At 31.9% G+C, this 17,386-nt stretch overlaps 4 protein-coding genes and 1 pseudogene across 4 annotated transcripts; 2 read left to right on the top strand and 3 right to left on the bottom strand.

Moving 5' to 3' along the window:
- Positions 1-400: 400 nt before the first annotated feature.
- Positions 401-1,951, bottom strand: LOC119613451 (glycerol-3-phosphate phosphatase-like). Its single transcript, XM_037969466.1, is given in 8 exon segments — positions 401-568; positions 570-606; positions 670-724; positions 727-783; positions 786-1,035; positions 1,037-1,317; positions 1,468-1,533; positions 1,927-1,951. Coding segments are annotated over 8 exon segments (912 nt in total). The 3' UTR covers positions 401-427.
- A 1,063-nt stretch (positions 1,952-3,014) lies between these two features.
- LOC119613460 lies at positions 3,015-4,852 on the bottom strand (annotated as a pseudogene).
- A 1,184-nt stretch (positions 4,853-6,036) lies between these two features.
- On the bottom strand, positions 6,037-10,303 carry LOC119613459 (mediator of RNA polymerase II transcription subunit 19-like). Its single transcript, XM_037969474.1, has 4 exons — positions 9,390-10,303; positions 8,598-8,705; positions 7,378-7,489; positions 6,037-7,311 (listed from the first exon to the last, which is right to left on the bottom strand). The coding sequence occupies exons 1-4, from the start codon at positions 9,744-9,746 to the stop codon at positions 6,899-6,901; spliced, it is 990 nt and encodes a 329-aa protein (XP_037825402.1). The 5' UTR covers positions 9,747-10,303; the 3' UTR covers positions 6,037-6,898.
- Positions 10,304-10,450: 147 nt separating this feature from the next.
- On the top strand, positions 10,451-13,919 carry LOC119613453 (dihydrolipoyl dehydrogenase, mitochondrial-like). The gene is made up of 5 exons (XM_037969468.1): positions 10,451-10,678; positions 11,892-12,035; positions 12,092-13,264; positions 13,325-13,414; positions 13,478-13,919. Exons 1-5 carry the CDS (start codon positions 10,637-10,639, stop codon positions 13,541-13,543), a joined length of 1,515 nt encoding a protein of 504 aa, XP_037825396.1. The 5' UTR covers positions 10,451-10,636; the 3' UTR covers positions 13,544-13,919.
- Positions 13,920-14,750: 831 nt separating this feature from the next.
- LOC119613454 (tryptophan--tRNA ligase, mitochondrial-like) lies at positions 14,751-17,339 on the top strand. The gene is made up of 4 exons (XM_037969469.1): positions 14,751-15,046; positions 15,110-15,271; positions 15,333-15,595; positions 16,317-17,339. The coding sequence occupies exons 1-4, from the start codon at positions 14,924-14,926 to the stop codon at positions 17,191-17,193; spliced, it is 1,425 nt and encodes a 474-aa protein (XP_037825397.1). The 5' UTR covers positions 14,751-14,923; the 3' UTR covers positions 17,194-17,339.
- The last annotated feature ends 47 nt before the right edge of the window (positions 17,340-17,386 follow it).

The following is a 17,386-nucleotide window of genomic DNA, read 5'->3' on the forward strand; positions in this document are numbered from 1 at the left end:
CCTCCTTAAGACGGTGACAAAATTTCCTAAAGAAAAGAACAAAGACACAATTTCAAGAATTTCAGACTCCCTGTTGGAGACTAAATTTCCTGAAGAAATATATGGCTAGATTTCCTTAAACAAAACCTTGGCAACTCTAAAACATATTTTAATTTTAAGTCTCTTTATTTTTAAATTTTTTTCTGTAATTAAATTCTCTTTTTTAATACAAGAGAAATGTGCAGAAAAAAGCTTTATGTCAACAGCTTGTTCAGTAATTTTAAACAAGAACTAACACTCTACTTTACTCACACGCCGAACTTGACAAATTTTTTTCGAAATTGTAAAAATCTTTGTAATTGTTTTTTAATGGAAGTTTTAAAAAGTTAGATAAATGTCACAACAGTTGATAACAAGTCTTAAAATTAAGTTCAAAAGAAAACTGAATTCACATATGAGGCAGTAAATCGCCCAGTTTAGGTAAGTACATATCTGGTATAAGTTTAAGCAATTCGGGATCATTGGACTTTTTCCAGGCTTGCACATCGTTTAGTTGATGTATGCCCGTACCCACCAGCAAAGTTTGGAAAGCCACAATTATAGCCCAATAGAATGTCAGTATCGCATCTAGAAAAATGATATGTAGATAATAATTTGTTGTTCGGTAGTTGTGAAAACTAAAACACTTACCTGTCACCTATCATTAAAGTTCTTTCCGGTTTAATGGTGCCATCTTTGATAAGATGTCACATATCTCTTTATTGGGTTTACCTATAACTAAAGCATTTCGCTCCACACATGTTCAATGGCTCTAACAAAACTTCCAGTTCCCGGTACCACCATATGAGGCATGGGAAAACTTTCATCTGTGTTTGTGGCGATAAACAAGCAATCCGGATCATTTAAATATGTGACAGCTTGTGTCAGTTTTGGAAAACTAATATGTTCATCAAATCCCACCATTACAGCACCCACTTTTTCATCCAATTTCAAATGTTTAGAAATATATTCCTCCAATGAACCGGGCATGCATTCAGCACCCACCTTATTATGTTTCTATACCCACAGCATCGAGTTCTTTTGTTATACCCTCTGTACCTATGACGAATACTTTTTTATCAAAGTTAAGACCCTTTAAATAGGCCGCACCTGAATGTGCTGTTGAGATGATTTCTTCCTCTGTGATATTAAAACCCATATCGACTGCTTTCACCAGTAGTTCCTTGCGTGTTTTGGTGCAATTGTTGGTGCAAAAGAAAAGTTTCTTGCCCATTTGTTTTAAGCTGTTTATAGCCTCCACAGAGCCATCGATGACACTGCCATAAACCCAAAGAACGCCTGGTAAGTAAACAAAGATAATCTAATCTTCAAGCCGGAGGATATGAATTTCTTAAGCCAACTTTGTCTTCAGTATTGTGTGTCCTCAATGCAAAGACAAAATTTCCAAAACAAATTGTTTAAAATACTTTGTTATCTCTTTCAACTTACCATCACAATCTGTTAAAATAGTATCGTAGGAATCCAACCACTCTTTAAAGGTATTTTTGTCCAGATCTTTAAATTTTTTGGTTGAATCATGTTATTAACTAAACAAATTTGTTAGAAAAATTAAAAACATACATACATATTTAAATCAATAATATGATTTGAATGGATGGATTTCTAATGTGTTAAATAAATTCTAATTATACAAACCTCTTCAGCATAACTTTTACCCGTCCGTTCTTGATCTTTACTCTCAAACTACAAAACAATTACATATTTATGTTGTTATTAAACAATGTGGAGAATGTTTATTTAAATAAGCATAATTCTTATCAAAAGTTTTTAATATTTGGGTATCTTTCTCTTTTTCTATAAATTATAAAATTACTCAATTAAAATGGTTTAAATCTCTCGAGTTTTTGTAGATGAAAATCTGGTAGGTATTTGTTTTTTGTAATTCACAATTAGGTATCTGATGTTTGGCCATTGTTGGACGTCTTCTAAAATATCTACGCCGGAGGAGACAAATAGTGTATAGAAATCACAATTGTAACCAAACAAGTCCGTGGAAACTCTAAATTAAAAAAATGTTTTAGAAATTTGTTAAAATTTTCATATTTTGTTACAAAATTTTTCACCTGTCGCCTAGCATTAATGTGTAGGCGGGTTTTATACAACCTTCTGTTATTAATGATTTTATAAATTCCGGATTAGGTTTTCCTATTATCGTTGCTAAACGATTGCTACATGTTTCTATGGCTTTTACCATGCAACCTATACTCGCAGCATTATAGAAGTTCGAGTGCGGGTACAATTATTGGTGACAATATAACAATTTTTATCTTGATTTGAAACAAATGAAAAGTTCCTACATCTATTTCTAAATCTATAGGATTTTTTAATACTTTCCAAAAGAGTATTGTTTTCTTCAAAGAAAACATTAATATTTTTTAAAATTTTTTAACTTTAATTTAATTAATAAAAATAACTGACAACTGAAATAACTTGTTTACAAAAAAACAAGCAGTACTTCTCAAACCATAAGGGAAAGAATGTTTATAAAAACAAGCAGTGATCATCAAACATTATGGGAAATATGCTCTCTTTTTGATAAAAAGAATAAAATGAGTTACCAAGGCTAAAGAAATAACGAAGCACAAAACTTAAATTCTTTACAAATTCATTCTGGGACTAGATTTTAGACAAATTCTGTAAATAATCAAGTCATAAGACCTTTGAAAAGAAAATTGTCTAAAGAAATAGAGTTTTAGCTGGTTGAAGACGAAATTTCCTTGAGAAAAAAAATTTTGAAAGAATTTAAACAAAGCTTTGGCAACTCTAAAATAAACACATGTTTTCAATATTTACTCTCTTTTCTTTTTACACATATTTTTCTGTATCTAAAATTCTCTTTTTTCTAACAAGAAAATTGTGCAGAAAAAAAAAGCTTTATGTCAACAGCTGACTCAGTATTTTTAACAAGAATTAACACCCTACTTTCCTCACACACAGACTTTAACATATTTTTTTATCGATATTGTAAAAATCTTTACAATCTATAATTTATTTTATCATTTCCGATTTTTTGTTCTAACAACATAAAATTATACATTAACAAAAAAGCATCATTTTTGGCTAGATTATGGTTATGGGGAGCGTTATGTATGAAAAAGTTATTTATGTTTTAAATGTATTGTTTATAAAAAAAATAATTAGATATAATGTCACGATAGATAGTGACAAGTCTTAAATTAAGTTAAGAAGTAAATAAAATTCACATATGAGGCAGTAAATCACCCAGTTTAGGTAAATACACATCTGGTATAAGTTTAAGCAATTCGGGATCATTGGACTTTTTCCAGGTATCCACATCGTTTAGTTGATGTATGCCCGTACCCACCAGCAAAGTTTGGAAGCCACAATTATAGCCCAATAGGATATCAGTATTGCATCTAGGAAAACGTTTAATTAGTTTTTTGTTTGACAATTGTGGAAACTAAAACACTCACCTGTCACCTATCATTAATGTTCTTTCGGGCTTAATGGTGCCATCTTTGATAAGATGTTCGCATATCTCTTTATTGGGTTTACCTATAACCAAAGCCTTTCGTTCCGCACATGTCTCAATGGCCCTAACAAAACTTCCCGTTCCCGGTATCACCATATTAGGCATGGGAAAACGTTCATCTGTGTTTGTGGCGATAAACAAACACTCTGGATCATTTAAATATGAGGCAGCTTGTGTCATTTTAGGAAAACTGAAATGCTCATCAAAACCCACCATCACAGCACCCACATTTTCATCTAATTTCAAATGTTTAGAAATGTATTCCGCCAAAGAGCCAGGCATGGGTTCAGCACCCACCTTATTGTGTTCTATACCCACAGCATCGAGTTCTTTTGTTATACCCTCTGAACCTATGACAAATACTTTTTTGTCAAAATTAAGACCCTTTAAATAGGCAGCTCCCGAGTGAGCTGTGGAGATAATTTCATCTTCTGTGATATTAAAACCCATATCTACGGCCTTCACCAGTAATTCGTTGCGTGTCTTGGTAGAATTGTTGGTGCAAAAGAAGATTTTTTTGCCCAATTCTTTAAAGCGATTCATACCTCCACAGAACCATCAATGACACTGCCATAAACCCAAAGAACACCTGAAAAGTAAACGAAAAATAAGATTAGCTAGATTCAATATTCTCTCTGCTGGCTGTGAGCAAATTTAATATGAAAATGTTTGCCTCAGAAATTTGTTACAAATTTTTCATTACTTTCACTTGACGGACTGTAGCTTACATCCCCGTCACTAATGACGTTCATTAAGGTCATTAACATGTATAGGAAACCAGCAACAACAGACAATTTTAAACACACAAACCCAATTATTGACATTGCAAAGAAATTGTGTAGATTTTTAAACCAAAATCGAACCACACATTAAAAAAACAAATTTAATAAATGAAATTATGCAATTTAATACATTACAACAGAATATTTATCGCATAGGTACCTATAATTAATTATAATTAATGAATGTTTATTATTACCATCACAATCTGTAAGAACGGCATCAAAGGAATCCAACCATTGGGTCACCTTGTCGGCTTTTTGTTCCAATAATTTGTAGACGTCTGCTTAAACATGCTGCTAAGGGGTCGAAATTTGTTTAACATTAATTATTCAGCTAAAACTTTGCTAATTTTCACTCTTATTAAATATTTTCTTTTTTTATTTAATAAAACAATTGCAAGGTAAGTAATTAGTGTTTTAGTTTATTGAATGAATTTGTTTTACAAAATTTTGTGGGGGGCAATAGAATTTGCGATTTTTAGCCAGCTCCACCACACTAACAACAAGAACACAACTTGATAAAAGCACTTGAAAAAAACTACTGAAAGGAAAAATGTCAAAAAATAAAAGGTATATGAGAGCTAAGAATTTTTGCAGAATAAATTTAAGAGCTTATTGCTGTGTACATATTAAAAGAGAGTGTTTAAAAAGGTAAATAAACGAAATTGATCAGTGGCTTTCAAACTTTGCAATGTTTAGAAATAAAAATAGTTATTTTTTAGAATTTTTGAAGAAAATTTAGTTTTAAATCACATTTTTATTAATAAAATAAGCTAAATTGAAGATAACAAACCAAAGAATATATAACAAAGTATTATAAACATAAAATGCTAGTAATTTTTGTAAACAATTACTATATATCGAAACATTCTCAAAATTTTGGCTGCTCAAATGTAAAGTAAGTATAAATTTCACTAATTTATTAAAAAAAAAACTAAACGAGTAAATTGAAACTATATAAATTTAAGTGCAATAGTTAATTTTATAGAATTCCTATAGAAAATTTCTTTATCCAGCAGTCCGCTATGCCATTTCTTTATAAAATATTGTCTTCACCCAGCAGAGACACAATTTCTTTAGTAAATTCTTGTCTACAGCCGGCGGAGACTCGATTTCTTAATTTCTTTAGAAAATATTATCTCCATTCGCCTGGGGAACCTTTTTTTTTAGGGAATTTTTGTCTTCATCTTCCTGAGACACAATTTCTTTGAGAAAATTTTGTGTCCTTTTTGTAAATACGCAACTTCTTTGAGAAACTTTGTCTCTATCTGGAGGTGAATCAATATTTTTAGATAATTTTTGTCATCTAATGGCGGAGAGCCCCTCTGAGACTTACTTTCTTTAGGAAATTTTGTCTTTAGTCCTCATAAAACCCAATTTCTTTACTTACTTTTATATTCGTCTATAAGAAATGTTGTCTTCTTCTGGCGGAGACTCAATTTCTGCAAACATTATTTCCATCTTAACTCAAGATCCAATTTCTTTAAGGAAATTTTGTTTTTATCTGACAGCAATTCAATAAGGCTCTATTTCTTTATATTTGGTCTATATATTTTGGGGTGAATTACCTAATTTCTTTGCAGAATTTGGTCTCCGTTTGTTTTAAATTTCATTTCTATAGAAAATATCTATCTTTAGGAAATTTCATCTCCATTTTGGTTATATTATGGGATCGCAAAATTTAATTTAATAAAATAAACACTGCTTTTGTTTTTTTTTATAAATTTATTTTTATTTTTTTTTACTTAGTTTCTTTTAAATATTTTGTTAAAGTTTTCTTATCATTTATGGTTTTTCATTGTATTATAATATTTTTCATTTGTTTTGTTGGTTTTGTTTTGCGTACAACTTCTTAAATAACTAAATAATATATTTATTTTTCTTTCTTTATAATATATAGATTTTTTTTCATAAAAAAGTGTGTGTGTTAAATTAAATAACTAAATTTTAGAAATTATTACAAATTTTGTTTAATTAAAAAAAAAATCTAAAAAGAATTTAAAGAAAAAATAAACAGCAGGAGAGGTAGTTTTTTTTTCGTAAAAAAGAAACAAACAAAAAGGTAAATCAAATTTGAAAACAGAAGATAAATAACTATTAAGAAAAAGAAAACTTAAATTGGAAGCTCGTTTTTAATTGAATAAGCTTAGTTTATATAAAAAATAAAAAATGGAAACTTAAAAAGAGGGAAAAGGAGGGGGAACAAAACTATTACTAATTTTAACAGAAAAAATAAACAACATATTCTTTAAAAAGAAAATGAGCAGTAATTTTAAAAATCTCTATAATAATTTTTAAAATTCTAATAAAATATTTAAATTTTGATACAATTTTACTCATTTTCTGCTAAAGAAAACTTTAGTTTATCTTTGTTTTAATTCAATATTTTGTTTGTTTGAGCGGACTTATCAGTTGGACTAAGAATTAAGTGGTAAAATAAGCTGGGTAATTAGGAAAACATGAGGAGGTGAGAGTAACACAATTTTAAACTAAAAACAAAAGATAGCAAAAAAAAATCTAATAAAAAATGACTTAAAACTTTTTAGTAAATATATGTATGTGTGTGTTTTTTGTTAAATTTTAACTAAAATAAAGAAGCTTGTTGTGGCATCATCATGCCACCAGGGCCTGACATTGTTGTTACCCCAGGCCCAGACCCCAGTGGATTATTGGCACCCCCCACAGATAGGCCCTGTAAACTACCAGCGCCGCCGCCTACATTACCGCCCATCATACCCCCTGGTCCGCCGCTGCCACCACCGCCGCCGGCCACACCCCCCACAATACCCTGTTGCATGGGCATACCGCCAGGGCCTAACATAGTATTGGTACCCGTAGGACCCAACATGGGTGAGACGCCACCCGATGAGGGCGGTTCGGGACTGTGAGATTTCTTTTTACGTTTCTTTTCCTTTTTGCGTTTTTTCCGCTCTTTTTCGTCTTCATGACGCTTTTGTTTTTTGTGTTTCTTTTCGTACGTTTCCAAGCCGGAAGAATCTGTAAGAGATTGCAAGAAACATTTTAAGAAAAATTAAGAACTTTTTATGATAGTGTGTATGTTACCCATTAAATTTGTTTCTGGTGGCTGTTGTCCATCTTTGTGTTTATGTTTTTTATGTTTATTTTTATGTTTACGTGCGGGTGTTGTATTTAAGGCTCTGTATTGCTCCGGTAACTGGAAGAGAAACAAAGTTTTAAAGCATTAAAAAGGAGTATTTAGGAAATGGATTAACAATTATCAGCGACCCTATAAAAATGTTATAATTGTCTGAATTGTAAGAATGTAGTTGGGACTATTATAGATCCATTGTAGTCTGGCTTATAGTAGGTTTCACTTTCACTTATAGTTTGGATTACAGCTCCTTTATAGTGTGGACCATAGAATCACTATTGACAGGACTATAGACTCACTATAGTCAGGACTAAAGTCTCACTATATTCAGGACAATAGTCTTACTATAGTCAGGACTCACAGTCTGACTGGTTAGTACTATAGTCAGGGTTATCGTCTCACTATAGTAACGATTATAGTCTCCCTAAAATCGGGACTATAGTCGCACTATAGTCGGGACTATATTCTCACTATAGTCGGGACTATAGTTTCACTATAGTCGGGACTATAGTTTCACTATAGTCGGGACTATAGTCTCACTATAGTCGGGACTGTAGTCTCACTATAGTCGGGACTGTAGTCTCACTATAGTCGGGACTATAGTCTCACTATTGTCGGGACTATAGTCTCACTATTGTCTGGACTATAGTCTCACTATTGTCGGGACTATAATCTCACTATAGTCAGGACTATGGTCTCACTATAGTCGAGTCTATAGTCTCACTTGTTATAATTGTCTGAAATGTAAGAATGTAGTGGGTACTATAGATCCATTATAGTCTTGTTTATAGTAGGTTTCACTTTCACTTATAGTTAGGATTATAGCTCCTCTATAGTGTGGACTATAGTCGGGACTAAGTCTCATCATAGTCAGGACTATAGTCTCATTATAGTCGGGACTATAGTCTCACTATAGACTTACTATAGTGAGAACTATAGTCTAACTATATTTGGGACTATAGTCCCACTATAGTATCAATATATTCTGGTCTATAGTCAGGACCTAGTGTACTTGAAATAGTCTGGACTATATTCCTACAATAGCCTGCAAAATAGTCCCATTATAATCCATAATATTGAGTACTGCCAGTCCCCGTTTTCGTAATTTTATAGGATCTTAACATTAATATTTGATATAGATTATTAATAATAGTTACAAAAACAAACTCACCGGTCCGGGATGTAATCTGAAACCAGCTAATTGTACTGCAGATAAAGGCAACAATTCTTTGCCAACTATGGGTGGTTTATCAATAACACTACGTAATGTACTATTTTCCTGGAAAAATAAAAGAAAACGAAAATTTTTAATAAAAATAAATCATTTAAAACTTTTTTATAATGAATTAGGAAAGTAAAACACATATTTTTACAGAAAACTGCCCAAAGCAAACACTTTTTTATAGAAAACTGTCCGAAACAGTTACTTTTATATAAAACAGACACGTTTCTATAGAGAACTATTCATTTCTATGGAAAATTAACCTTCTGTATAGAAAATTAAACAAATCAGATACTTTTCTATAGAAAACTATCTGAAACCGACATTTTTCTACTAAAAATTTACTAGAGAAACAAATTTCTATAGAAAACTTTCAAAGAAAGGCACCTTTCTATAGTAAACTATTAAAAGTAAAAACAATACTATGTTTGTGTTGTTGAGAACAGACTCGTTTCTATATAAAATTGTACAGAGAAGATACTTTTCTATTGAAACACGTTAAAGAAATACTTTTCTTATGGATGTCATCAAAAATATGACTTAAATTTAAAGGAAACACCGCCATTATTTTGTATCTTATTTACTTACATCCCTCACAACAAAAATGTACAGGTTTTTCCAACAAGTCAGTAAAAAAAAACAACAAAATTATAATAAAATTTTGTAGACGTCATACAAAAAAACCTCCACTAAAGGAACACAACTCTTATTTCATACTTTTACCACAAAAATAAAACTTACCAAGTTATTCATTCCATCATAGATTCCTGGTAGATTGGGCAGAAATGAGGCTAGTGATTCTTTGACTTTTTTATCCTTAAATTTGGTCAACGTATGATGCAGACCATATTCAGTCATGAGATCTTTATCACCCGTCAGTTCACCTTTCCCAGGTGGTTCTTTCAGCGAATAGAATGGTCCCGTCTGTATAATGGTGGGTGTTTTACCCAAAGATATTGTGGCCTTCAGCGTACCCGATGAATCTTGTCGCGAGACTACGGGTGAACGGCCACCATGTGGTGAGGATTTTGGTGAATAATTTGATTCCATTTTGCGAAATTGTTCGCCCATCATCATATTGCCATAATTGTTCATCATGTTTGGATTTCGTTATGTCCCTGTAGTGAGTGAGTGCTTTGAAAGTTTAAAAAAAACCCCTGCCTTCAAGAGGGGAGGGGTCTTTTTGCTTTGTAGCTAGTAAACTGTTTTTCTATTTAATGTTTTTTCCTTTTTGTTGAAGGATTTTTTTAGGATAAAGAATTAATTATTTAGCACCTTTAGTTAGCCAGTTAGAGCCAGCTTTTTAAAGAGTGCTTGTGTGTTGTGGCTGATGTTTATATGATGGTTTTCTCCTCTAACCACTGCCTTAGCTTTTGTGGTAGCCTTCACTTGTGTCGTTTTTATTTTATTTTTATGTTCTGTGTATTTTTTTTACGTATCTGCTAGACAAGAAATTTTTTTTCTTTAGCTTTTGCTGCTGGCAATGTATTTTTTTAACTTTCTTTGTTTTTTTTAATTTATTATAATTATTGTTATTTTTTTTACTAGTTTAACATAATATTTATTTTGTTTTAAATTTTTTGTTTAAATTCTTCTATACGAAAAAAAAAATTGCCGTGAAATCTGTGCTCTTTTTCACTTTTTGGCATTATCTGAAATTCAGCAATATTTTTCTTTTGTTTATATATTGGCAGCACTGCTTAAAACTGTCAAATATGTAGGCAGGGTTGTTATTTACGTAGTAAATTGCTAATATTTAATACTATTTAAACAACTAAGTTATCTAAAGCTCTCTTTTTTTGTAGAAATGTGTGAATGTGTTTGTCACTTGTGACAGATTTCATTTTTTTTGCCCATTGCATTTCGTCACAACGGGTTTTTCTATACGAAAATCAAGAATTTCTTGAACGACCGGGCGGTGTGTGTAGTAATATTAATTAATTATAAAAATTAAGTTTTAAAACAAAATTTATTAACTCAAAAAAAAAATGCAGTGCACGCTACGCAACGCTTTAAGTTATGCCATCAAGGTGAGATTTTTTTTTGGAAGTGAAAGGTGTTTAAAGGAAAAAAAAGTGACTTGCGTTAATAAGAAAAAAATTTTCTTTGGTTATGCAATGAGTGATTATGAAGTTATTAAAAAATCCCTTTATTTTAAAAGGGAATTTATACAAAAATTATAAAGTTTAAAAAGAAAACTAAATAAGTTGAAAAACAAATTATTTAAATGTTAAAGTAATAACGAAAATTATGTAAAATTCATAAGGTTTTTGGTTGGAGTAGCAAAATTTTGATTTTTTTTTGTTTTTTTTATCTATCTGATAGATAAATAGAGAAGAGCAAGTTAAGGTGACCAGCTGGCTGTCAAACATGTGTTGCATTTTGCTTGTATTTAATTAAATTTTAAACAATTTTGCTTTATTTAATTGTTATCAGTTTTTTAATGCGTATTTTATGATTTTTTTTTTTGTCTTTTTTTCAAATACGTATTGTTATCACGCGTTTTATGTCTAAATGAATGTGATAACATTGTGTGTAATCATAATTTTTTCTAATTAGCGGGGGGTCAATATTAAAAAGATTAGTTCCATGAAGAAACGTTTTATTTTTTATTAACATACTATAATAAAACAAGTACTCTACAATCATAAGTTTTGATATATAAGTTTGTCAATAATTTTCTGTGAAGAAATCGTTTTAGGAATGTGGAGCAAACTCGAGACTTTAATGTTCCTGGAAATCCAACGTAATCTTTAATTATTTCAAGATGTCGCATATATTCAGTATATATTCGATATTAGAAATGTAATTTCTCTAAGGATCAGAAATTTTTCTAAAGAACTGTCCAATGCAGACACATTTCTATAGGAATCTGTCCAACACAGCCACAAGTCTATAGAAAACTCTCTAAAGTAGACATTTCTAAAGGAAATAAGCTAAAGCATACATACATATCTATAGAAACGTTTCCAAAGCATACACATTTCCATAAAAAAACTGCCAGTAGAGACACATTTCCAAAGAAATCTGTTCAAAACAGAAACTTTTCTATATAAAATTATCCAAAGCATTTACTTTTTATAGAAAATTATCAGAAAACAGACTCTTCTATAGAAAACCATTAAGTTTCTGTAGAAAACTCTTCTATAGGAAACTTAGCAAATCACCCACTTTTGTAATTTTAAGAAAAATTTTGAAATCGAAACATTTTTTATTAATGTATCCTTTTCTTTAACTTTACAGACCCCTTTGCGCTCTAATAGTGCTATTTTGGGTGCCTTGAATGTACGTTTTTATTCCAGCACACACGAAGCCGATTTGGTTGTTATCGGCTCTGGTCCAGGTGGTTATGTGGCTGCCATTAAAGCTGCCCAAATGGGCATGAAGGTAAGAATGTTTCAACTTTTTTCTAAAACAAAATTTTTAATGTTTTTCTTTCCTAGACTGTCAGCGTTGAAAAGAATCCCACCTTGGGTGGCACCTGCCTCAACGTCGGCTGCATTCCCTCCAAAGCTTTACTCAACAACTCTCACTACTATCATATGGCCCATTCGGGTGATTTGGCCAATCGTGGCATTAATGTTGGCAGTGTCAGCTTGGATTTGGAAAAACTCATGGGACAAAAAAGCAATGCAGTCAAAGCTTTGACTGGTGGTATTGCCCAGCTGTTCAAAAAGAACAAGGTAACACAATTGACTGGTTTGGGTAGCATTGTAGGACCCAATGAGGTTAAAGTTGTCAAGGATGATGGTTCTGAGGAAACCATTAATACCAAGAACATTATGATTGCCACTGGCTCTGAAGTCACACCCTTCCCAGGTATTACCATCGATGAGGAAGTGATTGTTTCCTCTACAGGCGCTTTGGCCTTGAAACAGGTACCCGAAAAAATGATTGTTATTGGTGCTGGTGTTATTGGTTTGGAATTGGGTTCCGTTTGGTCTCGTTTGGGTGCCCAAGTTACCGCTGTTGAATTCATGAACACCATCGGTGGTGTAGGTATTGATGGTGAAGTCTCAAAGACTTTCCAAAAGATCTTGACCAAACAAGGTTTCGAATTCAAATTGGGCACTAAAGTCATGGCTGCCGAACGTAGTGGTAACTCTGTCACCGTTCAAGTAGAAAATGCCAAATCTGGTGAAAAGGAAGAACTCACCTGTGATGTACTTTTGGTATCCGTTGGTCGTCGTCCCTACACCGAAGGCTTGGGTTTGGACAATGTTGGCATTGTTAAGGATGATAGAGGTCGCATTCCCGTCAACGATCACTTCCAAACTGTTGTACCCAATATCTATGCCATTGGTGATTGTATTCAAGGTCCCATGTTGGCTCACAAGGCTGAAGATGAGGGCATTATCTGCGTTGAAGGCATGAATGGTGGTCACGTACACATTGACTACAACTGTGTACCCTCTGTTGTTTACACTCATCCCGAAGTTGCGTGGGTAGGCAAGTCCGAAGAAGCTTTGAAGGAAGAAGGTGTTGAATACAAAGTAGGCAAATTCCCCTTCTTGGCTAACTCTCGTGCCAAGACCAACAATGAAACCGATGGTTTCGTTAAAGTATTGGCTGATAAGGCTACAGATCGTGTGCTGGGCACACACATCATTGGTCCCGTAAGTAGAAAATGTTTGCCTTATAGAGAAATCGAATACATTTGTTTCGTTTATTTACAGTCTGCCGGTGAACTTATCAATGAAGCTGTCTTGGCTATGGAATATGGTGCTGCTGCCGAAGATGTTGCCCGTGTCTGCCATGCCCATCCTGTAAGTTTATTAGACTATATAATTGTTAAAAATTAACTTATGTTTACCTTACTTTTTTTTCAGACCTGCGCTGAGGCTTTACGTGAGGCCAACGTAGCTGCCGCCTTTGGCAAACCCATTAACTTTTAATTTCTCTACTCCAACCCTGCCTGATCCTTTAATTTAATACATTTTACTTCTCTTTTCTCACATACTCCCCCCTCAAAAAATGCCTTAAGTTAATACGGAAAACGTACGAAAACTTTTTAAACTTCTGTTTTGTGTAAATTATTTCAAAAACATATGAAACTCATTGTGAAAAAAGAGATAAAAACGATTTAAAAACTTAATTCTTAATAAATATAAATTAAAAACCGCCAAGCGTGAGACCACATGTAAAAGTTTGTTTAAAATTTTGTGAAATTTATTGTAAAGTGAAAAAAATTTGAAGAAATTGGAACTTAAATTTCAAAACTTGAAGGGGAGGTGTTACATTTACTGGTGCAACTTTTAAAGTATACAATAATAAATAAAACATAAATAGAAAAATTAAAAAATATTGAACAGTTGTAAATTTCTATTTTTTAATGTGTTTAAAGTGTTATTTATTAAACTATTGAGAAAAGTGGTTAGACTTGAAAGCAGTTATAGGTCTGCATTAAAATCATCTACCAAATGGTGGTAAAAACAAATAAAAAGAAAAAAAGTCCTGTTGAGTTGTTTACAACTTTATAGAAATCACCACAAGGTTATTTTATATAAAGGAATATTTATTTCGAATAAATCGGATCATTTTTTTTTAATTACACTAAATGGTTTTAAACGTTTCTAAAGGCAACGTTTTTATCTTAAGATGACGTGAATTGCGGTTCTATTAACCATTGAAAAAGAAGTTAAACAGTTCCAAAAATTCTAAAATTTAAAAACTGTAAGTCGAAAAATCGACTTTTCGTAAACAGAAACTTGAAACCCTATTAAGATATGAATTTAATGTTACCTGTACAATCTGGTAACTCGACCACTTACCTACTTTTTTAAACACTGACTTTGTTTTGAGTTTTTCTCTTACACTATTGTTGTTTTTGATTAAATAAATATAGAAAATAGTGTAACTGATCATTTTGTTATTATTAAAATCTTTAAAAAATTATTTTTTTTATTAAATTATGTCAACATTTCTTAATTTAATTAAAATAAATTTCTTCTTTTTTAAAAAAATAACGGTTTTTCTTTTATTTACTTAAAGAAAGCGAAAAATTCACCATCTTGTCGTTTATGTAATCTGGTAACTCTCTTGTTACATTCCCCCCTTTTTAAACACATGTTTTTTGTTTTGATTTTTTTCTTAAGCAATTGTTATTGTATTTTTACAGCAAGTTGAGTAAATTCCCTTCAAAGTGACGCAAGAATATTAGAAAAAGAAAATTTTTTGAGGGAAAATTTGTTAGAATTTTAATAAATATTTTAAATAAATCTTTTTATTTTGTAATTCAAATTTAAAAGGAGAAGATTTAATTTATAAAAATAAACATGCATAGTTTAAATTTATTAAAAAGATGGCCGCTAAAAAGTGTTGGCAAAGTTAATCAACTAATGCAAACAGCCTCCATATCGTTAAGGACTGTGGAAAAGCCTAAAAATAAAGAGGAAGAGGTGAGTTAATAAAAAAATATTCCTTAAAAAAACGGTTTAAGACAAGATTCTTGTTTCTTTGAGAATTCCCTTTACCCGCGCAAAATCTTCTCCGGCATACAACCTACCGGCCAATTGCATTTGGGCAATTACTTGGGTGCCATACAAAAATGGATAGAGTTGCAAAATAATCAAGAGGATGTTACCTATTGCATAGTAGATATGCATTCTATAACCATTGATCAGGTGAAATCAATTTTAGTTCCAGAAATGGGTGTTAATAACAATGTGATTTTGAAATTTCTAGAATCCTGCGGTTTTACGTGAAAATATTTTCGAAATGGCTGCCACTATGTATGCCTGTGGTCTTAATCCAGAAGATGGTAATCTTTTTGTGCAATCCTCCGTAAAGGAACATAGTGAATTATGTTGGATATTAAATTGTTTGACTACCATGGCTCGTTTGGGTCATTTGCCACAGTTTAAGGAGAAATCGCGTAAAGTTAAAGATGTTCCTTTGGGTTTATATGTTTATCCAGTATTGCAGGCCGCTGATATTATGTTATACAAGTAAGTGATTGGAAATTTTTAACTATTTATTGGGAAGTAAAGAGAATTTTTGAGAAATTGAAAGATTTGAAAATAGGAAGAAATATAGAGCTGGACTTAGGACCGTAGTATCTAAAACTAATAGAAATTAATATAAAGAAGTTGGAAACGGTGATATAATCATGTATATTATTAGAATTTCTTTCAACATTTTTAAATTTTACTAGAATTTTTAAGAAATTTTATAGAAAACTCTTGCTAGAACTTTAGAAAGCTGCTGCTATACTTAATTTAGAAAAAAATTAAGTTCGAAAATATTCGAAATTTCAAAATTTTTTTCGAAATTGGTTTAAACTTGGAAAATATTTGTTTTTGAGTCATTTTAAACATTTGCTAGAAGGTAGTGTAAAGAATTTAAAAGAGAACTTAACTTCGAAAATTTTTCGAAATTCCAAAATTTTTTTTGAAAATAGTTTTGAGTTAAAAAATTATCGTTTTAGAAATATTTAATATAATTGCAAGTTGTCCGACTAATGAAAGGAAATTTATTCGAAATTTCTTTTTCGAAACTAATTGTTGTTGGAAAATTATGGTTATCGAAATATTGAATATATTTCAAAACTTCATAAAATCGTAAACTGTCTTCCTAAAAACCTTAATTTTATACTCTTCTTATCCCTAATCTTCTGCTATTTCCCTACCCTCTTTTATCTCCCTTTCCTCAACCCGTTTACTGCTACAGAGCCACCCATGTGCCAGTGGGTGAAGATCAACTGCAGCACATACAATTGACCCAACATTTAACGCGCATATTCAATACCCGCTATGGACAAACTTTCCCCGTTTGCCACGCCATGATTGACAATCAAGAGGCGGCACGTATACGCTCTTTACGCAATCCGGCTAAGAAAATGTCGAAATCTGATCCCGATACTCGAGCCACTATTAGTATACGTGATGAACCTGATGTTATAGTGGAGAAAATTAAAAAAGCTGTTACCGATTTCACTTCCGATGTAACCTATGATCCTGCCAATCGTCCGGGGGTATCAAACTTGGTAGCCATACATTCCTTAGTATCTGGAACACCTATAGAGAAAATTATCGAAGAAGCTAGAACCCTAGATACTGGACGCTATAAATTAAGAGTAGCCGAGGCAGTGGTAGAACATTTGAAACCTATTAAGGCGAAAATAGACAAACGTTTGGCCCGCAAAACAGAATTGATTTATATGTTGGAACAGGGTGCCGAAAAGGCACGTCAACAGGCTCAGGAAACTTTGGAGGATGTTAAGCAAAAAATGGGTTTGGGTATTTACACAAATATACCCCAAAACTTAGACGTTAATACCTTTAGCGACAAGGTGGAGGAAAAGCCGGTGAAAGAAACCAAAGTTGAAACTACAGCAGCCAAATTTGATGAGGAGGGAAAACCCATAGTGCCCAAACAAAAGATACGCTTAGAAAGTAGACGTTCTAATCATACCCAAAGTTTGGCACCAGCCTTTGAAATATCTTTAGGAACGCCATCAAAATTGGACAGTAAAAAGGTTACACAGCCACCAGCAGAACAAGCGACGCAGCAAAAGGAGGAATTGCCAGAGAAATCTATAAACTAAGCTAGCTATTAAAAAAGGAATCTTTAGTTAATTTTATATAAATGTTTGTGTGTTGTTATTTAAAATAGAATGTTTAAAAAAATTTCAAAAAATTGTTGAAAAAAAAAACAAAATTTTTTGGTTGAATAAAAAGAAAATATTGAAATCATTTTTGAAATTTTTAAAATTATTTCTTATTTTTAGTAGAATTTTT

The sequence above is a fragment of the Lucilia sericata genome, unplaced genomic scaffold (assembly GCF_015586225.1).
Source record: "Lucilia sericata isolate MDLA Ls3-8-SP2 unplaced genomic scaffold, ASM1558622v1 Contig002128F_arrow, whole genome shotgun sequence".
In the NCBI taxonomy this organism is placed as follows: domain Eukaryota; kingdom Metazoa; phylum Arthropoda; class Insecta; order Diptera; family Calliphoridae; genus Lucilia; species Lucilia sericata.

Bases quoted from the DNA above. Each gene is read 5' to 3' on its own strand.
- LOC119613454 (XM_037969469.1), top strand. From the start codon at position 14,924: ATGCATAGTTTAAATTTATTAAAAAGATGGCCGCTAAAAAGTGTTGGC. The intron at 15,047-15,109 runs GTGAGTTAATAA...TGTTTCTTTGAG, and splicing joins CTAAAAATAAAGAGGAAGAG to AATTCCCTTTACCCGCGCAA. The intron at 15,272-15,332 runs GTGAAATCAATT...TGAAATTTCTAG, and splicing joins ATTCTATAACCATTGATCAG to AATCCTGCGGTTTTACGTGA.
- LOC119613453 (XM_037969468.1), top strand. From the start codon at position 10,637: ATGCAGTGCACGCTACGCAACGCTTTAAGTTATGCCATCAAG. The intron at 10,679-11,891 runs GTGAGATTTTTT...TTAACTTTACAG, and splicing joins CTTTAAGTTATGCCATCAAG to ACCCCTTTGCGCTCTAATAG. The intron at 13,265-13,324 runs GTAAGTAGAAAA...GTTTATTTACAG, and splicing joins GCACACACATCATTGGTCCC to TCTGCCGGTGAACTTATCAA.
- LOC119613459 (XM_037969474.1), bottom strand. From the start codon at position 9,746: ATGATGAACAATTATGGCAATATGATGATGGGCGAACAATTTCGCAAA. The intron at 8,706-9,389 runs GTAAGTTTTATT...TTATTTTTCCAG, and splicing joins ATGATGGAATGAATAACTTG to GAAAATAGTACATTACGTAG. The intron at 7,490-8,597 runs GTGAGTTTGTTT...TTTCTCTTCCAG, and splicing joins TCAGATTACATCCCGGACCG to TTACCGGAGCAATACAGAGC.